General features: G+C 34.3%; 1 protein-coding gene and 1 long non-coding RNA gene across 15 annotated transcripts in view; one reads left to right on the top strand and one right to left on the bottom strand.

Moving 5' to 3' along the window:
• Positions 1 to 18,511, top strand: part of LOC139970094 (uncharacterized) — a 379,126-nt gene that overhangs the window by 55,410 nt on the left and 305,205 nt on the right. The window lies entirely within an intron of this gene.
• Positions 8,589 to 18,511, bottom strand: part of LOC139970059 (uncharacterized) — a 351,315-nt gene continuing 341,392 nt past the window's right edge. For all 13 annotated transcript variants that reach the window (XM_071975679.1, XM_071975686.1, XM_071975680.1 and 10 more), the window contains 3 exons: positions 14,585 to 14,620; positions 9,883 to 9,947; positions 8,589 to 9,403 (listed from right to left, as the gene is read on the bottom strand). In XM_071975679.1, coding sequence (XP_071831780.1) covers positions 9,885 to 9,947; positions 14,585 to 14,620 — 99 coding nt within the window. In that variant the 3' untranslated portion in view covers positions 8,589 to 9,403; positions 9,883 to 9,884. The remainder of the gene's footprint in view (positions 9,404 to 9,882; positions 9,948 to 14,584; positions 14,621 to 18,511) is intronic.

Here is an 18,511-nt window from a genome sequence, read left to right as displayed (position 1 = left end):
AGGTCATTAAAAGTTGCTTCTTTAAAAAAAAATAATAATGGGCTAGTTAAAGTTAATTATTCTGAATAGTGTTTCTGGATGTTGATGTGACAATTACCTATGTCTTGGAGAAGTTAACTCTTGTTAGTTTTTAAACTAATACCGTCTATTCCAGATTATCAATATTAGCAAAGATTTTCATTGGAATGTGTACTCACATGGGATGACGAGAGGTCAACGGGACAATACTTTGAAATCCAATATCTGTTAATCTCCAAAAACTTTCAGGAAGTCAGGAAGGTAGAATTACGTTCGAACTTCACCACCTGATCATGATTATCGTTATGTTATATAGTTTAAAGTGTATCCAGGTATAAAATTAAAGTGATCCTCTCGAAAAATTGAATCCTCCTTCACAAGGAATCATTTTTGCAACCCTCGAAAATATGTATAGGTCTCTGAAAATTATTGATCCTGAATTCATGTTACCACACTTTGGATTACGAAATCATTGCGAAATATTCACATGGTAAATCCTGGGATATTGATCCAACGAGAAATTTTGTAAAAACATGTCCATGGATGTAGAGCACAATGAGAAGGTTGCAGTGTCTTTTAATTGATGTCTTTGAAGTAATTATTATTTAACTAAATGGTTACACTATCACCAGCAGTCCCCGTACGTTCCATTGCTTATGTTGGATTTGATGCAAGAGCAACGAGTTTATTCAAGCTATCTTAATACAATGCTGTATGACTAACAGAACATCTGTCCTTGGAATGCTAAACAAAGCTAAAGCCACCTGCGGTTTTCTTCTCATTCAGAATGGGATTTACTCGTATTGTTATGCTAATCTTACCGGATAATTGCTCGCATGTCGAAATTATTCCTGAATCACGTGTATGGCAAAGAAAAATACCAACTAATGATATATTCCAGTTTGATTCTGTCGGAAAATTTGGATCATTGCTCAATGCCGGTCTTGTTTTGAACCGGTACTCCAGGTTTTACAACTGAAAATGAAAGCGTATAGGCAATAAAATTGGATTATCGGTTAAAAATTAGACCGTTTGTCTGGTTAATATTCGGAGTTTATCATTGTTAATCAAGGTTTTTCGACCGACAATGCAGGCTTATCGTTCAAACTGCTAGATTACGGACTAACTAACCTGAATAATTGTTTGTATCCATACTTGCCAAATGTCCATAACGAGGAATATTTCGATAGTCATCCTGTTCAAATTCTGTACATAAAAATAAGTTTGGCCTTTAACTCCCATCAAGGGCGTAGGAACCGGGGGGCTGGGGGCGCCATCCCCCCAGTGAAAAATATGGGGGGCGGAAGTATCATTCCGCCCCCCGCTCCGCAAGTCAGAAAACCCCTTTTTCATTTCCAAATGAGAAAAAAATCTCATTTGGAGCAACAAATTGCATCTAAGGCCAGGTGAAAATGCAAAATTATTTACAAAATGGAGTGGGTGTTGAAGTGTGCTATATTGCACCAAATTGCATCTGAGGCCACCTGGAAATGCCAAAAAAATTCCCCTCCCCTTAGAACCCCTCCCCCAGGTCGGCCATCAGTCTTCAGCCCCCCCCCCACTCAAAAGTACCTTCCTACGCCACTGACTCCCATCATAAACATATCGTTCAAACGAATGGTTTAGCTATAACTAAATTCAGCCTGTAAATGTATATATATACAACGTTTAACGAAATCAAATTGGTTTTAATATCTCAAAACTCCCCGCCCCAACCTCCAAGGAATTGAAATAGCTTTAATGGTAGCAAGCTGTACATTACTCTAATTCCACCTTTGTTTCCCTTCATGTTTATTATCTATATCATAATATTCTTTGAATATTCATTATTGTGAACATCAAAAGCAAATGAACGTCAGAGCGGCCCTTCTTGTATCAAATAATTATGGATGATCTAAATAATCCTACAACCTCACTCTGACTATCCTGACAGTACTCCACATTCTTCTCCTAACGGTAACTTTGTTAAAATCAAAAGTTAGTTGTGTCCTTCTCCCGTGTGATTCAAACTTTATAATTTTAGAGGGCGCTTGTACCATTTATTCACAGAGATATGAGAACTGTGCGGCGATCAATGATGATATTGATAAGGTTAGTGCAGAGAAATGGTTTCACTTTGAATGCAAGATATATTAAGTGCATTTTTTTTAGATTGAATGTTAGTCTGTAATGTTGGACTATTTCATGTTAGGCTAAATATATTATTATTTGTATATTTAAAACAAATATTTCGTTCGATTTTGATAAATCTGTTATTTGCTTCAGGAATACCGTAGTCAAGTTGTTCAAACAAACAGTAAATTAAAGTTTGGATGTTTCAAGTTCATATTTAGTTCTTCAAAAGATTTAATCTGAAGAAAAATATCTCGTAGGTTGCAATCTTTATGTACTTAATTACTCTCATTAACCGACTTAAAACAAGATACCTTAATTTGATTAATTGCAATTTAATTTTGAATACTCTAAAGATTTTGGTAACATTCTTGATAAGTCGAAATTGGCTGCATTAATGTTAGAAACAGAGGAAAATGCCTTTTCATCGCTGATGTGTAAAATAACGTTTACTTCAAAGTATGTTCAGATAAATTAAGATACCATTAAAAGGTGTAACAATGTATGCAGAGCGAAGGCATTGCATTTGTGTGTTAGATAACACAAATGTATTTTATCGTGTAGTATTAGTCCAAAACGTTTATTTCTTATCGGCAGTTGTACGGCCACATTCACATGATTAGATATATTGATAATATTATCATAGGAGTTAACATGACATGGCTTTGTCCGAAAGAAATGAAGTTGCAAATTTACACACAAAAAATGTTGTACTTTAAGTGTCACATGATCAGGCTTTACCATCGTTCCGGTCACATTAGTCTTCCACACTCATTCCGGTCCTGCTTCACAATTGAAATGGATCGACCGTCGTTTACCGTAATATATTCATCTTGGAAAACAATGACTTCCGGCAAAATATAAGTCAAATTTGCTTCATTTATACTTGACTTTGGCAAGGCAATGTTCTTGGTAAGATATTGAACCACATGTGACCTCAGTACGATGTACCTTGTCCACGCCAAACTCACTCCCCCCCCCACCACATCCACCTCCAGTCCAGTCTTGTCATGGTATACTGTGTGTGGTGATGTATATCTTACGCCCCAGCAATTGATCATGGCGTCATATATGCTAGCGTGTCCAAATTTCCAGCCACCAGCACCGACTTACATTTCGTACTTTGATGTGTGTTCTGTTTGATTTGTTTATTAATTTAAGGATTATAAACACGTAAAACAAGGAACATTCATTAGCCCATGATTTGAATTTTTTTTTATCAATTTGATACAATTGTTGGCTTTGGATGAATTTCCACAATATGTCAGCTGGCGGTATACAATAAACCGCGGTGTTAACGAGACGATATTTCTCTTTTAATACAAGACCACAAAATCACACCATGAAGGATGAAATAAGCCATTTATATTACTGCCAGACATCAATATAGGTCAATGTTTACGACCTTTAGAAACCGAGTCAAATGGAGTGAAAACAAGAAAGGATTGACATCTATTTTGAAAACAAGTCTATGAAGCAAAACTTCAACTCCACGACATAAAATTATAAAATAAAATAGAATCGGATATCGTCAACGATGTATAATAAACATTCTCAGCATTTACACTTTCGTTTTCATTTTAGGGGACAGTTTAAGGAAAACCATGTAGACGGGTGTGACAAAGTGTTACCTAACAAAGGCCCCCAAAAATGTTAACATATATTGATAAGCATTATGACGTTGTCAATACATAAAAACAGACATACGTGGTATCCAGTGCAGTTGAGGACGAACGGGGAAGGGAAAGGACATTGTACGGGAGAAATGATTTCAGTTAGAATATATAGTGGCCAAGGGTATCGGTATAATTGATATACCAGTTTATTAACTCATCTTTAATTTACCAAATGAAATTCAATGAGGAAGTTCATCTCGATTTAAGGTTAATACAATGGAGGAAATCCGCAAGGAACATCCCTCCCCACACCACCCACCCCCACCCGGCCCCATGCGTGCAGAGACGTCAATGTTCGACACAATGGATGTTGACAAGGAGAGATCCTCGTATGGAGACGAGGAGTGAAATTCGTTTCTTTAAGAAAAAAGAAACAAGGAAAATGGAAAACCGTTAAAATTCCTGCCTGGAGATGATTCAGATATTGCCCAAAATACGCTATAAAATCAGAAAATGGTCACCAGATGCCACATTGAACAATGTACTTTGCGATCAGTTTATTATACACTTTTGAATATTTGGTAATAAGTTGGAAGTTTAGAATCTTTCAAAAGGCACTTGTTTCTAGAAAATGTTGGGATGAACTTGAAGAGAAAGTATAAATTTATGGCACATATAGCGACATTAACACTTTTGTTAGGAGAATTTATAAATCTCAACCGCAATTATACCAGCCTCACATGTTTTGAGAGTTAATGTATAGCAATAACCTTCTGTGTGACCTTGACGCAGGACAGGAAAAGAGTAAGAGGTTGAATTGACAAGTTAGTACATAGACTACATGTTACACAGAGATAACACTGTTGACAATATTTCTCCGATTAGTTTTCTTTTATTGCTTCCATTGACATTACAACATCAATACATATCAATAATTCCATTATAAGTTTCTACGATATGAACTTATGATATAGTAACAGATACATGAGATGAATAAGGGGTTAATCAACGGTCTAGCGTGCGTTACTCACAGGATTAATGCACGATCGGGGGATAATGCAAGCAATGCACGAGGGCGGAGCCCGAGTGCATCCAGCGATAGCATTAACACCCGGAGTGCATTAATCATGTGAGTAACGCACGCTAGACCGTTGATTAACCCCGTTCATTCATACACTACCATTTGTGTGGGGGAAAAATCATAAAACAAAACATTTTTGGTTACATATAACCAAAGATTTATTAAAGTGATGCCCCGTAATTTTACCGTGCGTTACTCACAGGATTAACCACGGTCAGCTGACCTGAATGGACCAATAGGATTTAGGAATCTTTACTAAGTATGAATGAATAGGTTTTCATTGTATCACAATGAGAGACCAGGATCGCCTCAAAGGGAACAAGTGTGTTTGGTAGTAAAAATTGTATATTTGTACTTACATGCAGAAATACGGAAATACCAAGAACATAACAAAATAAAGGGATAATTATTTCATTGGATATATCTCATATCATAAACAGATATCGTGACGCTGTGATTTTTCCATATTTATATGTTAGTCAGTTTTTGTAGTTATGTAAATATATTCAGTTTTGCGGGACAGGGCTTGGGTTATATTGGTAAACTTTATGGCTTCATAACATCCAATTGGGTTAAAGCAAATACGACAAAAACTACATTACAATGAAGTGATCATGAATATTTGTTAATCATCAATCAACATCATCAATAAGAAGGAGCAAATTAACGATACCAAATGATGAAAAATGTGTATGGAGAACCGATCATTGCATTGAAGGTTCATGTTAAATATATAGAACACCATCTTCGTTATGATCATTATCATGTATTGCAATGTTATCTTACTATAATACGTTAGTCACGTGTTCCTATTGACTCCAAAGAAACATAATTAGAGATCATAATCATGGAATAAAGAACTGTATTGAAAAGCAAATCATGTCATTGTTATTAATGAATGTCTAAGACATTGTTTTAGTTTGATTTTGAATAACACAATTAATGGTATAACGATAGACAGCCTGTCATTGTTATTATTATAACATTTAACAATATTCTTCTAATATTCACTGTATTACGCGTGAGTAATATCAAAGATTAATTCATAACATAGAAATAGGAGGAACGAAATAAAGCAACTAAATCTTGAAAAAAAGTAAAATTAATAAACGGATGAAGTAGAAAGCAATCTAATAATTAATGACGAAATATAACAATAATTAGAGCAAGTATTAGATATGTCTTAGAATTGTTCTAAATCGAAGGAAATATCTAAGTATAAAGATAATAAAGGTCTGAATTAAAACGAAACCGGTAGAATCATTTATAAAGCGCATTAAAATAATGAAGAGTAAAAATTATGTAACAAGACAAGACTGTATATGAAGCAATTAATGAAAGCAAAATGTAATATTTCAAAATTAAACTAAACTAATATTTAGTACTATAATATCAACGGAAGGTAAATATAGACGATACAATATTAACAAGTGTCCAACGGTCGCTATGGTTACTTGATTAGTGGAATATTAAAGTGTTTTACGTCTTCACCCAAAACGGTATCATAATATTCATGCCCACATCTACCAGATATTAACCAACAACTGCATTCCAATTTTGGATACAACCTGATGTACTTGAAGGTTGTGGAGTTACTACAATATAACATTTTGGCCCTTTCCAAAAATTAGGCCCAATAAAACTTTGCGCTCAAATGGTCCGAAAATATTGGGGCCCACAAGTTCGGGTCCAAAAGTGTATAACCTCATTACTATTTGTAAAGTCAGCGCTAACAAATAGGGCACACCTCTTTACTAAAATACATCTACATTTAGCAAGTACGACATACATACATCACTCCGTTGTTGAGTTATCGCGGAAACAAGCAAGTGTCACAGAAGCACACACAGACAAGGAATCAAAAATGGGAGGGGCGGGGAAGTCTAATTTTCTATTTCTTTTGAAAATTGGTAGGTACTAAACTATGGGTATTGTCATTGTCACATACCCTAAAGCAATGTTGAGATCTTTTCCAATCCAAAGCCATACCAATTAAGTAAAATCATGAAAGAAAGACTATTTTGCTGTCAGTGACATCACACTTGACATCACCTGACCTTACACCTGCTATGACATCACACCTGTTTTCTTGAAGATCACTTTTGGTACAAACTGTTACAATGTAATTTGTTTGCCCTTGACTTTCAGTTTTAAGATTATCGACGTTACAGTCAGTTTTGATTCAAACCGGAACGAAAAGAGCTAACAATAATGGGAACCTGTCTATCTGATTAATTTCTGTAGTTTTGTTATTAATCTTATATTGACGTCATATCATCATACCTGGAGAGATTAAACTAATTGCGCATGATCAAAGCGCCCTTAACTTGACTGCAAATTTCGAAGAGATAACGTTAACACTAAATAGAGACGTTTGTATGTTTGTTTGTCGGTGAACTATTTTGAGCGTTCATATTATATTCTTCGTGCGCTGATGGGATCAGTTATACAAAAAATAGGATATGCCGTAAAATTGATAATAAACTAAATTATTAAAATGATGATTTGAAACAAACAGATCATAAATCTATCAAAACAATCATAAAGCGATGCTTAACATAATAATATAATAATAAGTGAACATAATAATAGAATAAGAAAACGAAAATAATGATAGATGAAGTTGCAGTTAAGTTCATGTTAAGAACGATAATTCATAGGAACAGAAAAAAATAAAGAAATGCTGACTTAGAACAAAGATGTCACAGATATTAATTAATATCACCTCTAAGTTCTTGTAGATCGATTTTAATAACACAATGGTATTGTAGATAACCAATGAATGTCATTTAGTCTTTACATTGACACAGTTAATGTGGCTCTATTTTTTGTTAGATTTTAGACATTACGTAACCGATACGTCACAGTTTACATCAAACTTTAGTAAAAGTAAGGACGAAGAAAAGTTTAATCATGAACTCCTAGTTACCGAGTGTATGTGGATACAGTATGTACAGATTTAAACCAAAGTATTTCAAACATGTCTGCGTACAGTACTGAGTAGTAAAGTGTTTGTTTGTGGGGAGGGCGGAGGTTGCAAGGTAGAGAAATGGGTCTGGAATTGGGATGTATCATAACATTAAATACAATTGGACCGATGAAGAATGTTATACCTTGCACACGAGGAGTGCAGGTCCAGCAATATCTGATCAGGGACACACGAGTAGGTGAACAAACCTTTCTCTTCATTTTCGCAAGTAACGACGACTTTGTTACATATAAGGAAACAATACAATTAGAAAAAAAAATACTGCACATTACCGTTTAATTCCCATTCTACAAATTAGCTTTCTGTTGGTGGTGCAAATAACTACTATAACATCTAATTGATCACCAATGTGGTGGGTACGTCATCAATATAATATATATATATATATCAATATATAATATAATATAATATAATATAATATAATATAATATAATATAATATAATATAATATAATATAATATAATATAATATAATATAATATAATATAATATAATATAATATAATATAATATAATATAATATAATATAATATAATATAATATAATATAATATAATATAATATAATATAATATAATATAATATAATATAATATAATATAATATAATATAATATAATATAATATAATATAATATAATATAATATAATATAATATAATATAATATAATATAATATAATATAATATAATATAATATAATATAATATAATATAATATAATATAATATAATATAATATAATATAATATAATATAATATAATATAATATAATATAATATAATATAATATAATATAATATAATATAATATAATATAATATAATATAATATAATACGGAGACAGTTATGTCAGTTCATATAAGTACAACAGAAACACAATGGAATAAGAAGACTTTATAGCCTCATATAACATGTTAACATTGAAGTACACATTCTACACGGACAAATGTTGTGGAAATCATCTAACTATGCTTTGGTGTAAGAACGAAATGACAAAACTTGATTTTGTTGAGTTATTCAAATATATAAATCACAAAATTGACATGAATATTTAGGCCTGTACTAAGGGGTTGACGTCATCATCAATTTAGCATTAAAGGAATTTACCAGAAATTTATCTTACCAAACCAGAAAAGTTGAAGAAACATAACTTTGTTTTTGTACTATAACATTTAAAGACTGAAATTCCGAATAAAGTAATTCCTTAAACAAAATGTAAATTGAACAGTAATCTTTCAAATTTTACTTATTTCTTGGATGTGTTTTTATTAATATTATTTTACAAATTAATCTCTATACAAGATCCATTCACAATGAATGTAAAAGTTACAGTGTTTACGAAGTCACCATGCCATTGTCTTGAGAATATAAGCATTTGATGACGTCACAATCATTAGAGACTAGTTCCAAGTGTATTATACTGGAGCTCTAGCTTGCGCTGTTTGTAGTATTTGGGAGATGTTAACAGTTTACAAACTAAATCTTTATTAGATCCTTCCTCACTGAATGTACTGCCATCATTTTGAGGATTGAGTGAATTACGTCACAGTCCTGCTGATGATTGGCATCGCCAGTTGAACATGCATTTTGCATTGAGCTGTAATATAAAAATAATATGATATATATCAGGTTATATTGTTATCATAATCAATGGGTCGAACAACATACTTATTTAGTAGAATAATGGGGAAGTTAAACCTAAGCAACCCCCTCCCCCCCCCCAGAAAAAAGCGCCAGGAATACCATGAGTCAACAAGTAATTTAAACCACCAGCCAAACAAAACACCGCCACACGGGAAACAAGTAAACGATGTTTATGTTAATGGAAGGAACTTATCATTCATCTCATACATTGAATCATGGATCAGCTTTATTAATGAAATGTACAATAAAACCAATTATAGTTATTGGCCAGATAAAATTAGATAATCACAGATATAGGAATACAATTTCTGGTTATTGATGGAGATTATTATTAATATATTAAGATTGTACAACTAAAGGTAGCAGACAATCTCTATTAACAAATACAATGTTAAATACTAAGGTAGAGAGTATTCAGCTGTATTGACTTACAGTTAGTTGGACATTGCCTGGTTGAAGTTCGCCAGGCTCAACTGGTAACTCTTCTCATCGAATCTCTAAACAAGAAGAAAAATATAAGTAATTAATATGTATAAGGTAACAGAGAAACAAAGACAATGCAGTATATAATTAAATGTTGTAAATCATCATATGCATCCATATTAAAAGTGTTATTTCAGATCAATCGAGTCACGTTACATTAAAATTTGCATGTTTCAAATGTCTTGGAACTTGTTGTCCTGTTCATTATTATTATTTCAGTTATCATTTTAGGGATTCCTAACGAGTACGTCCTGCGAATATTGTAGTACTAAACATGATATGCACATGAAGGCTTAATCCATGAAACCATGGTCACCTATGATGTGGTCGCTCTGATTCCATGCTCGAAAGGATTTGTGAAGATTGGATTCTATAAAAATGTTCTACTGTTTGCTTGAAATATTCCAAAAAAGTATGTATATGAATAACATCAGTCAACCCATATTGACTCATAGCACGAGGTTATAATCCTTTCCCAATCTATAAAAAAAAGTTTATGTGTAAAACAGGATTCCTGTACAAGAATCAGTTCAATTATCTCCACACCCCATCCTCTTCCCTGCCGGTAACCATCAAATGACCCTATCCAGGGGATTTCCCATTGATATAACGATGACTCAATCGATGCAACCCAATGTACTATCTAACATTGGTGCGATGCAGGGAAATGTTCCGTCCTGTTTATAAGCTGATCCCTTCTAGCTGAGTAGCCATTTTCAATTAAGTTGCAAAGTTTAACATTCTCTTTGTTATGAAAGTTCGACAATTCCTTCAAACATTAACGTAATCGTTACCGAACAATATCCAGGTCACTCAGCTCTCATCGTGTGCTTTTCTTAAGAATTCACAAATGTAGGAGCCAAATCAAATTGGACATTGGCTCACGTTATTATGCAATACAAAGGTGAGAATTCAGGAGCTGGTTAAAATGGCCAGTGTACCCCATTTCTGATAGTAACCAGTTTGATCCATAAATGTGGTTTATATATTTCCAGCTGGACCAACCCCTCTCCCTTCTTCTTCTAGAAATTTGAAGCCAATCGAAACATTTCGTCTAAAAGTTAAGTAAAATGTTGGATAGGCCGTGTCACTATTTGACGTTCATACTGTTATACCTTTAAAGGAAATTCCCTGAATTTATCATTATTGACATCTAACTGGATAGTTATTTTAGTTGATTCTCTAGACCATGCTAGACTGGGTTCTGCTTTATGTTTTGTTTTGACGGAACTTGTGTTATCATTAGCATAGTTTATCTTCAGTGGAAAGCTATTAACAGTAAAGGAGTTAATTATGCATAATAATAATAATAATAATAATAATAATAATAATAATAATAATAATAATAATAATAATAATAATAATAATAATAATAATAATAATAATAATAATAATAATAATAATAATAATAATAATAATAATAATAATAATAATAATAATAATAATAATAATAATAATAATAATAATAATAATAATAATAATAATAATAATAATAATAATAATAATAATAATGCATATTATAGTGCGGAATACTATTAACAGTTTAAGTGTTAAATGCGAAAGACAGAGTCTTTCTTGCTGGCGTTACGTTATTTTCCAAAACGATAATTTAATCAACCAGTATAAATAATCGTCCCAATAACACCATGTTAGAGATGAGCGTTGGAAGGGAAAGGGAGGGGGCAGGGGCGGGCTCAAACCGATGTTCAGGGGTGCTGAAAGCGCTATCCTGTGAATGTTCCCACGGTCACGAGCTTGCTTAATACACATGGTCAGTTGTCTTGTTGGACCCGGAGACATTGTACCTACGAAGCCTTAAAATCTCCTGAAATTAAGTTTTAAAACTATTTGATGCATCCCGAGACCCCAATGCGAAAATATACACAACTATAGTGATAGAAAATCACTGTTCCGAAAAATAATTCGCGATCATAATAGACTCCTGTGCCCTTCCCGTAGCATCCGGGCATCTCTGTTTACCATGGTACCATTGCCTAGGAACCTGTTAGGTTGCTGGTATAGTAGGGCTATAGTAACAGTTAGACTTGATCTCGTTTTGTTTTTGAGAGGGATGAGAGAGATGGGAGAGATTGGAGAAATTGAAGAGATAGTAATAGTGAGTGAAGAAGAGACAACGATTTGTTTTGTGGACAAAGAGGATCAAAGTTAAAACTCTCTCAAAACAAGAAATTGAAAGCCAGATTACTTTCTTACAAGTCCGGAACGATGAACGAGATATAAAGATACTTTGAAGCTGTACCACATTGTAGAAAATACGAACTGCAAACACGTTTGGTGTCACGTGATGCAAATTATTGACAGATATATGTTTTATATGCTCATTTTTCGCTCTATTGTTTTGACTTTACTATTAACGTGAATCCAGTGTTAACCATATGAGTCTCGTAATTAATTAAAATGAATGTCACGTAAAACACGAATTACCTACTTTTATTTCTTACTATATTGTTAGTTTCTGTAGAGTATCAGTTTAGCGTTTCATAATTCAAAATGAAAGGTAATCCGGACGATGAAGGGTTAAACTGACCGCTGTTTATGTAAGTATTGTTAACGTTTTGACGGGTTAATGTTCGACATCCAAGGGCAATTTGCTTCCTTTACCCATTAACATGAAAATAGCTATAGATCTAGGTAATTAATTAATAATGTTCCTGTATCTCCATGGTAACACCTTACCGTTTGACCCAATATTTCTACAGACCCTATATGTCAAGATGTATTACAACGATTTTAATTATGAGTGACTTCTTAACTTCGCCGAAGAAAGTTGGTGGATAAAAGACGTCCATGAAGAGGGATGAGGTGTTGTTAATTTAACTTTTTCATCTAACTTTGGTTAACATACTCTAGTTTTAAACAACTTAGTCGGACGAATCCTCCCTCCCACAGCCTTGAAACAATGGAACTACGAGACGCTAGTTATCTGCCTTCCAGAAGAAATACTTCATCACGCCAACTCATCCGTCGCCTGCATGGTGAGTACACACACAATTTCCCTTATTACAATGTATATACAATGCTAATGTAGCATTAATACACCTTAGCTGCACTTGTACTGTAACGTAGTATTTGCAAATAATTAAAATGAGCCCTACGAAGAAAGATAACACGTGCCTTGAAATCAGCTTTTATGTTCTTTCTGAACAAACCTTGACATTATACTAAACGCCTATAAGATCATTATTTGTTAGCTGGATAGGCCTAAGTCAGATATATAATGTAACAAATTGAATTTAAAAAAAAATGGAACCTCCATAGTTGGTGTTATATGTGTCACCTGTTTGTGTCACCATTTTGACTAACATTAGAAAGGTTTGGTACAATATTCAGAAATTAGCTTCCCTATTGCAAGAAGAAAGAAAAAAGAATAAAAACTACCGTAAAAAAATATTACTGTAACATGATGTGCTAATAAATAATCAATTAATTGGGATATGAATCGTCTTAAACCATCTCGAAATCTTACTTGAGGCTTTGAACAGACACACATTTGGGAAGTATATTGCTCAATAATTTTCCTTTTTTTAAGTTTATGTTGGAAGAAATTCAACTTTCATACACGCAGCTTCAACTTAAATCACTATAGTGTCGTTAGCTACCTACACCGTTGTGTTCATGTCTTTTATATAAACGGACCCGAACTGGAACTTACTTGATTCACCCCTCCTCCTTTTAATCCACTCTGTAATGGATTACTGTATGACGTCATCACTCAGTCACTAAAACATCAACCGTTCATTTTTTACTAGTTTCCTTATATGTCATATAACAACAGTTCGCTCTGAGCAGGGAGTTGTTATAACAACTCCCTGCTCTGAGGTAGTGATTTTATGACACAGTGTATGCCCCGTTTCACAATGATACTCAATGCTATAACCCAACGGATACCCTCCTAAAACATTCCCAACCCCTCCCCGACCCCAGGGAATGATTCTAATGATTTTATTATATTAAAGAATACCGGAGTAGAGATTTATGGAAGATTTGAGTATAGACTTCTACAGTTAGCCCTTTGTGTGTAGAGAAAACTGTTACCCTATAAAAGTGAAATTCCAAATGTTTTTTTTTTTATCAGTTCCTTTCACGGTTAATAAACTGTAAAAAAAAATTCACGTAAAAATTAATAAACAAAGAATTTTCTACAAGAAATTTATAAATATCTTCTTTGATACTTTTGGTATTGATAACGAATTATGATATGCACTACAGCAGAGTGAAATAAAATAATCATGAAGCATCTGCCGGCGGGAGGGGATTGACAGTTTAAAAGTTATTTTCCAATATTGTTTGAGGCTTGTTACACACCATAACACCGGACTAAACTTATTTTAAAGTCTATCCGTTTCTTAGTTTAGCATTACTTTGACTGTGTGAGCGGAAGTAAGATTATTTAGGCCGCATCTAAACTTGACATTGAGAACGGTGCTATCATCATTACGAGGTATAAACTTGTAACTGCCCTATCTGAATTCCCTGTTCGATACACGATAATTATACATCTTTCCCCCGATGAGAAACAATATATAATACTCCTTTGTCTTATTTTTTTTCACATTTAGTAATACCTCTTTGTCTGTTATTAAAATTACCGTTAATAATTTACATGACCATGAATCTGTGTCTCTCTTACCTCTTCTCCTGGTAGATTGCCCCCATCGTCACAGGCCTGAAAGGAAGAGAAATATTACATTTCGTGAGATTTTGAAATGGAATTTCAGGAAAATATAATATGGCGAAGCAAAAGATATATAAGTTAGAATGATACATCTTCACAAATATCACAGTAAACGATTCCTGGCAGGTAAACGCACATATACAAAGTCAATAAAGGAGCCAAACCCGTCAATGAAAAATGCTCTGACTTAATAACATGAGTATACACATCAGCTTTATATGGAAGACATAGTTAGCTTAAAACCCGTCATCAAACACTGAGTGACGTCATCAAACACTGAGTGACGTCATTAAAACACTGAGTGACGTCATCAAACACTGCGTGACGTCATCAAACACCGAGTGACGTCATCGGACACTGAGTGACGTCATAATGATGAACTTCTCACAAGAAGGGAAAAGATGGCAGTATTCAAAATGGACTCCAGAACATCGTGGATGTATCGATGTAATTGCAAAAATAAAGCAAAATATTGGTTAGCCCACAAAGCATCATATTTCCCCCCCCCCCCCACATCCCCATTCGTCTAAGATATTCTGTTTATATCGTTTTGTTGTTCATGTAGAGATAGCCATGAAAGTTTGGGAAATTTAGTTGTATGATGAACACAAAAAATAAGAGACACAAGGGTAAAATTAAATAGACTAGTCTAGTCTCATTAAAAAATACCATGAAATATAATAAACCCTGCACCGATTTTTTCTTTTTAAATATACCCTGTATGTGTGTATGTTTAATTGGTAATTTGTACATGCACACATAATCAGTTTTCTTATATTTGACTCTCTTTGTTCAACGTTGGGCTAGGAACATTTAGACCAGGAAGCGACGGTCTGTAAATTAAGGAATATTTAGAGTTAGTTTATTTAACCGATACTCCCTGCGTGTCTATTAGACCAGTATAGGCAGAAACCGCGTTAGCTCTTCATTGCTGTGTCTCTATATATTAGATGGACTCGGACTTGGTTTGCTCATATACTCTATAGAACGCTGTTCGGACTCGAGAGTACCATACCCGAACCAAGTGGTCTCGCACTAGGCTCGGAATCAGGACGTAAATGGACTCAACTACATCAGAGTGTTTCTTATACTATATGATATAGACATATTGAATGATTCTGATGGAAAAAGTATATTAATAACAATACGGACCATGTGAGAATACAAGGCCCGGATGTTGCATTATATTATCGTCAGCACTTGAATATAATCATGAAGATAAAACATTAGTCAATTTGCCGGGTGTTAAATTGTACAAAATCAACCACATTACTAGGTACTTTCAACACCCCCACCCCTCTCCTCCCACTCCGACCCAGACTCCTTAGAGATACTATTTTTAAAATTTTATTTAGCCGTTATTCAAAATACGAAAGAAATACTACAAATATTTTAAGACCACTATTAGTTCAGATTCACTGTTCACTTTTGTTGTATCATAATGCTGCTGATTATTCATAGTACTGTACTTACAGAGGATGGTAAAAAAAAAGACGTTTCCAGGGATGTGCCCAGGATTTCCTGAGTGCCGGGTATACTGATCGCCGTCCTGTGGGAGGGGTCTAAGGGGAAAGGGGCTGTCCCCCTTCGAATTTTGAAGGAGCTCAGATGCCAAATGCTGGCACTTTTAAGCACATACACATGTACTAGTTTTGATTACAATATACATTTTTTTTTAGTGAAATATATTACGTACCTGGTAAAAGTTATTATTTTGTTTCAAAGAGATTTTGCAAGGGACCGATTGGGAGCCGTGAGTAATGTTTCTCGCATGCGTAACTGATGCATTAATAGCAAGGGCCTAGGAACCGGGGGGGGGCTGGGGGCGCCATCCCCCCAGTGAAAAATGTGGAGGGCGGAAGTATCATTCCGCCCCCCCCCCCGCTCCGCAAGTCAGAAAACCCCTTTTTCATTTCCAATGAGAAAAAAAATCTCATTTGGAGCACCAAATTACATCTAAGGCCAAGTGAAAATACAAAATTAAGTTTACAAAATGGAGTGGGTGTTGAAGTGTGCTATATTGCACCAAATTGCATCTGAGGCCACCTGGAAATGCAAACAATTCCAAAGGGGAGGGGGACACCCCCTCCCCTTAGACCACTCCCTCAGGCCGGCCATCAGTCTTCAGCCCCCCACTCAAAAGTACCTTCCTACGCCACTGATTAATAGTCTGTATGATTTTGACATAGGCTAAGCAAAATTTATGTTGAATATATTGTTAGGAATGTCGGGATTTTAGATGAAAATAGTGCTGGGCGGGATTCACAATTTTTAAGACAGTGCTGGGCGGTAATTTGTAATGCTGTGCGGGGCCGCCCAGTGCCGCCCAGCGTGAGCACATCCCTGCGTTTCTTAAAAATGAAATAAAAACCTTAAATTTAATATTTTAGTTAAACTTTTAGGTAATCACCTCTCCTTTAATTTTTCTAGTATGTTAAAGTACATCGAGGTGATTTAACCTACCTAAAAAAATCCATTTGTTTCTTATTTTAAAGTTTAACCCAGATACGTCCTTTTATATAAAAGCCTGCTTGGACCCACATATATTCATATCAGTCACGTATATATACATTAATCGAAATAAATAATGAAATATAATCAATAGGGATCCCTCAAATCCCATTACAACTCAAACTACTAGAACAGAGTTACATTTACTGATTGTTGTATTGCTGCGTGCAGTGACGTCGGACGTAAAGATTCTAGAGATGCAAAGTATGCATCGATATTTTCACCAATAAAACTTTTTTTTGACTGAGACGGCTTGGAAGAGAGATACTGGAAGCACAATAGATTCATTTCGCTTTATATGTTTTTGTCTGTCTGAATATTATCTACTTCAAAATTGAGAATTTGTATTGATTCACAAGACAATTACTTCCATAAGGAGAGCACATAGGAGTCTACATGCAGAGAAAGAAGGACAACAATAATTAGGAAATAGGATGAAAGTGCTGGAGTACGAGCGTGGAAGGGAGACTTCCTTTAGTTTCATTTATTTGTACCATACCTCATATTATTTATACCATACCTAGTAACAAGGGTTTCTGACGTATACGTTGTATTGGACTATACATCCATCCTGGACAAATAAGTCATCGTCGTTGGACAAATGAACATTAACACAATATTTAATTATCGTTACTTCAGTTCTGGACCTAGCCCCCCCCCCCCCCCGCCATTAGAATCTGTTATGAAGATGCTTTTCCATCTTTAATATGTTCATTTATATATTACACATTAAACCAGAGAAAGTATGCTATAACGATAATTAGGCAATACATGGATTTTTATGACCGATCGTCTTTAATTGGGTTCAAGTTTACTGAATCAGAATAATATAATTAAGTGCTACGTGTGATTACGTTTGCGCACAAGTCTATCTAACATTTACAGTTTTATAAGGTTTCGTTTCATGTTAAATTAATAACATAATACAACAACAGATATGGATGCTTCAGGAACACATGAATATGTTTCCAAATCAGATGAAAGGGCGTTGAAAGAGAGTAGTAGGGACAGTTTATTTCTAGCACCAACAAAATACAACTTGATGAAGACTTTGTAATAACGTCATGGGGACTTTCTAACACTTAATGTGAGCGTGACAGAGGTACACACTTGACAACATGTAAGAGTGTCGGGAAAATGAAGATCATATCCTAGATTAACGCTCTGACCTACCGTAACCTGTATTACATACTAATGTCCCATAACTCACTGATCTGTCACAGTTTACAACAATGTATACAAAAAAACAACTGAATCTTTATGTCAATATCTGAAAGTTAGAATTTCAACAAAACTAGTTAAGTCTCTATAGCTATGCATACTGTAGCACTTTCATCCAAGTATACGAACATGTCTTAGCCCCCGTATCGA

The sequence above is a fragment of the Apostichopus japonicus genome, chromosome 7 (assembly GCF_037975245.1).
Source record: "Apostichopus japonicus isolate 1M-3 chromosome 7, ASM3797524v1, whole genome shotgun sequence".
In the NCBI taxonomy this organism is placed as follows: Eukaryota; Metazoa; Echinodermata; class Holothuroidea; order Aspidochirotida; family Stichopodidae; genus Apostichopus; species Apostichopus japonicus.
This window is presented reverse-complemented; position numbering and strand designations above follow the sequence as displayed.